At 37.1% G+C, this 2,355-nt stretch overlaps 1 protein-coding gene across 1 annotated transcript; it reads left to right on the top strand.

The window, feature by feature from the left end:
• Positions 1 to 272: 272 nt before the first annotated feature.
• Positions 273 to 1,914, top strand: LOC108485787 (probable methyltransferase At1g29790). The gene has a single exon (XM_017789632.2). The coding sequence runs from the start codon at positions 391 to 393 to the stop codon at positions 1,789 to 1,791; it is 1,401 nt and encodes a 466-aa protein (XP_017645121.2). The 5' UTR covers positions 273 to 390; the 3' UTR covers positions 1,792 to 1,914.
• Positions 1,915 to 2,355: the final 441 nt, after the last annotated feature.

The following is a 2,355-nucleotide window of genomic DNA, read 5'->3' as shown; positions in this document are numbered from 1 at the left end:
TAGAGGGACTACTTATATTTTTGGGAGGGCTATAATATATATATATATATATATATATATATATATGGAAATTGTAAAAATTTGAACCTTAGGGCCTACTTATATTTTTGGAAAGAATATAATATATCTAAAAGAATTAAATTGTAAAATTTTAAACATTGGGCAATGGCCCCTAGTACCCTACTAGGCTCCACTATTGAATAGTAGTAATGGAAAATAGAAACTATTATTTAATATTAAAATATCACAATATTTGAAAGTTTTAACGTGTGAGGCGGCGAATTACAATGAACGAAGCTCCATTAGAACGTGAATCGAAGCTGACCAAATTAATTAGCTTAATTTCAAATCCCATCATCCAATCTATCCATAAAATTCCCCCCACCCCCCATGTTCTCTATCTCAAGTCCTTTGAAGAAATCAAAATCAAGGAGCAGCAGCATGGGAAGTGAAGCTGATAGCTATCCAAGAAGGCAATTTTTTCACAACAACAATCTCTTCTTCACGCTTAAAATGCTTTTCCTTCTGATATTTACCAACCTTGTCACCATCTTTATCTTTTCTAGCCTTCCTTTCAGCTTATCATCATCTGACCCCCCCCATACCCATCTCTTTCTTCACCAGGAAACCATTTCTCATCTCTTGCAGGAGCTCAACTCTACAAAGTCCAAACTCTTTGACAGTTACTCTCTTATTGCTGACTTGCACCACAAGATCAATTCCACCAACTTTCTTGTGCGAGACCTCGTTATTGATATCATCCGTGAACGCAAGCTTTCATTACCAGTCGACGAAGAAGCTGATTTTTTCGGCATTCCTCCTACTACTGCTTCCTTGTCTGATGAACTCAAGCTTGCCATTCTCCCTCACAAACTCCCATTAGGATACTCCCCAAGGATGGCATCTGATGAGATCTATCCGCCTATTGGAGCAGCCTGCTTGAGGTTTCAAAAGGAGCTGGCTCAGTACATGACATATGATATTGGTGGCGAATGTCCTATGGATGACGTTTTTGCTCAAAAGCTTTTGCTCAAGGGGTGTGAACCACTCCCTCGCCGTAGATGCCACCCCAAATCCCCCATCGGTTATGTTGAGCCAACACCATTTCCTGATAGCCTTTGGGCAACCCCACCAGATACCAGCATCATTTGGGATCCCTACACTTGCAAAAGTTACCAATGCCTCATTGACCGTAAAAACTTTCCAGGGACCGTCGACTGTAAGGACTGCTTTGACTTGCAAGGCCGAGAAAAACGAAGATGGCTTTACGATCGAGGATTAGATTATGGACTCGATCAAGTTCTTCAAACGAAACCAGCCGGGACTATTCGAATCGGACTTGACATTGGAGGTGGGAGTGGCACTTTCGCAGCAAGGATGAGAGAGCGGAACATCACCATCATCACTAGTTCAATGAACCTGGATGGACCATTCAATAGTTTCATTGCATCCAGGGGCTTGATCCCAATACATATTAGCGTTTCGCAGAGGCTTCCATTCTTTGAGAGCACATTGGATATAGTGCATTCGATGCATATTTTGAGCAATTGGATCCCAGATGCAATGTTGGAGTTCGCCGTGTATGACATATACAGAGTGTTGAGACCAGGGGGGCTATTCTGGCTTGACCATTTCTTCTGTCAGGGACCGCAGCTCAATCAAACCTATGCTCCAATGTTTGATCGAATTGGGTTTACAAAACTAAGGTGGAATGTTGGGAAAAAGGTTGATCGTGGAGTTGACAAGAATGAGTGGTATTTGTCAGCGTTGTTGGAAAAACCAATGACCTAACTCGATTTCTTTTTCGTTTTACTCGAGGATATTGTTGTAAAATGTTCAGGATTTCACCTGAAAAACAATTGTATTTTCCGGAAGCAATAAATCAAAGACATCCAGACGCAGCAAGGTTAAATATTTCCATATTTGTCAGTCAGACGAAGGAACAAAATAAATGCAATTTATAATATTACTAGGATTTCTTATTTGGACGCCTTTATTATTTGTTACCTTAGAATGTGTCCATATTTATTTCAACTTTAATGTCATCCATAAACTTTAATTTCATATGATTTTATATATGAATCATTGATTTTATTCAATTTTTACAAATCACTAATAACATGATCTAATTAACATTATTTTACGTTGATATATCACATATATAAACAATTATATTAATTTGCTATGAAAATAAATGTATTTATTTTTTAAATGTATACGATTAAATCAAAATAAAAGTTTCATATATATATATATATATGAACCACAATTCAAATTATGTATAATTACACAAAATCAAAATTCATGTATAAATTTAATATTTATCTCAATTTTTTAATATTAGACTAAGACAAA

This window comes from Gossypium arboreum, chromosome 6 (assembly GCF_025698485.1).
Source record: "Gossypium arboreum isolate Shixiya-1 chromosome 6, ASM2569848v2, whole genome shotgun sequence".
Taxonomy (NCBI): Eukaryota; Viridiplantae; Streptophyta; class Magnoliopsida; order Malvales; family Malvaceae; genus Gossypium; species Gossypium arboreum.
The sequence above is the reverse complement of the archived record's forward strand: the minus strand, read 5'-3'. Positions and strand labels throughout refer to the sequence as shown.

What these genes read in the sequence shown, in the direction of transcription:
- LOC108485787 (XM_017789632.2), top strand. Translation starts at nt 391, where the DNA reads ATGTTCTCTATCTCAAGTCCTTTGAAGAAATCAAAATCAAGGAGCAGC.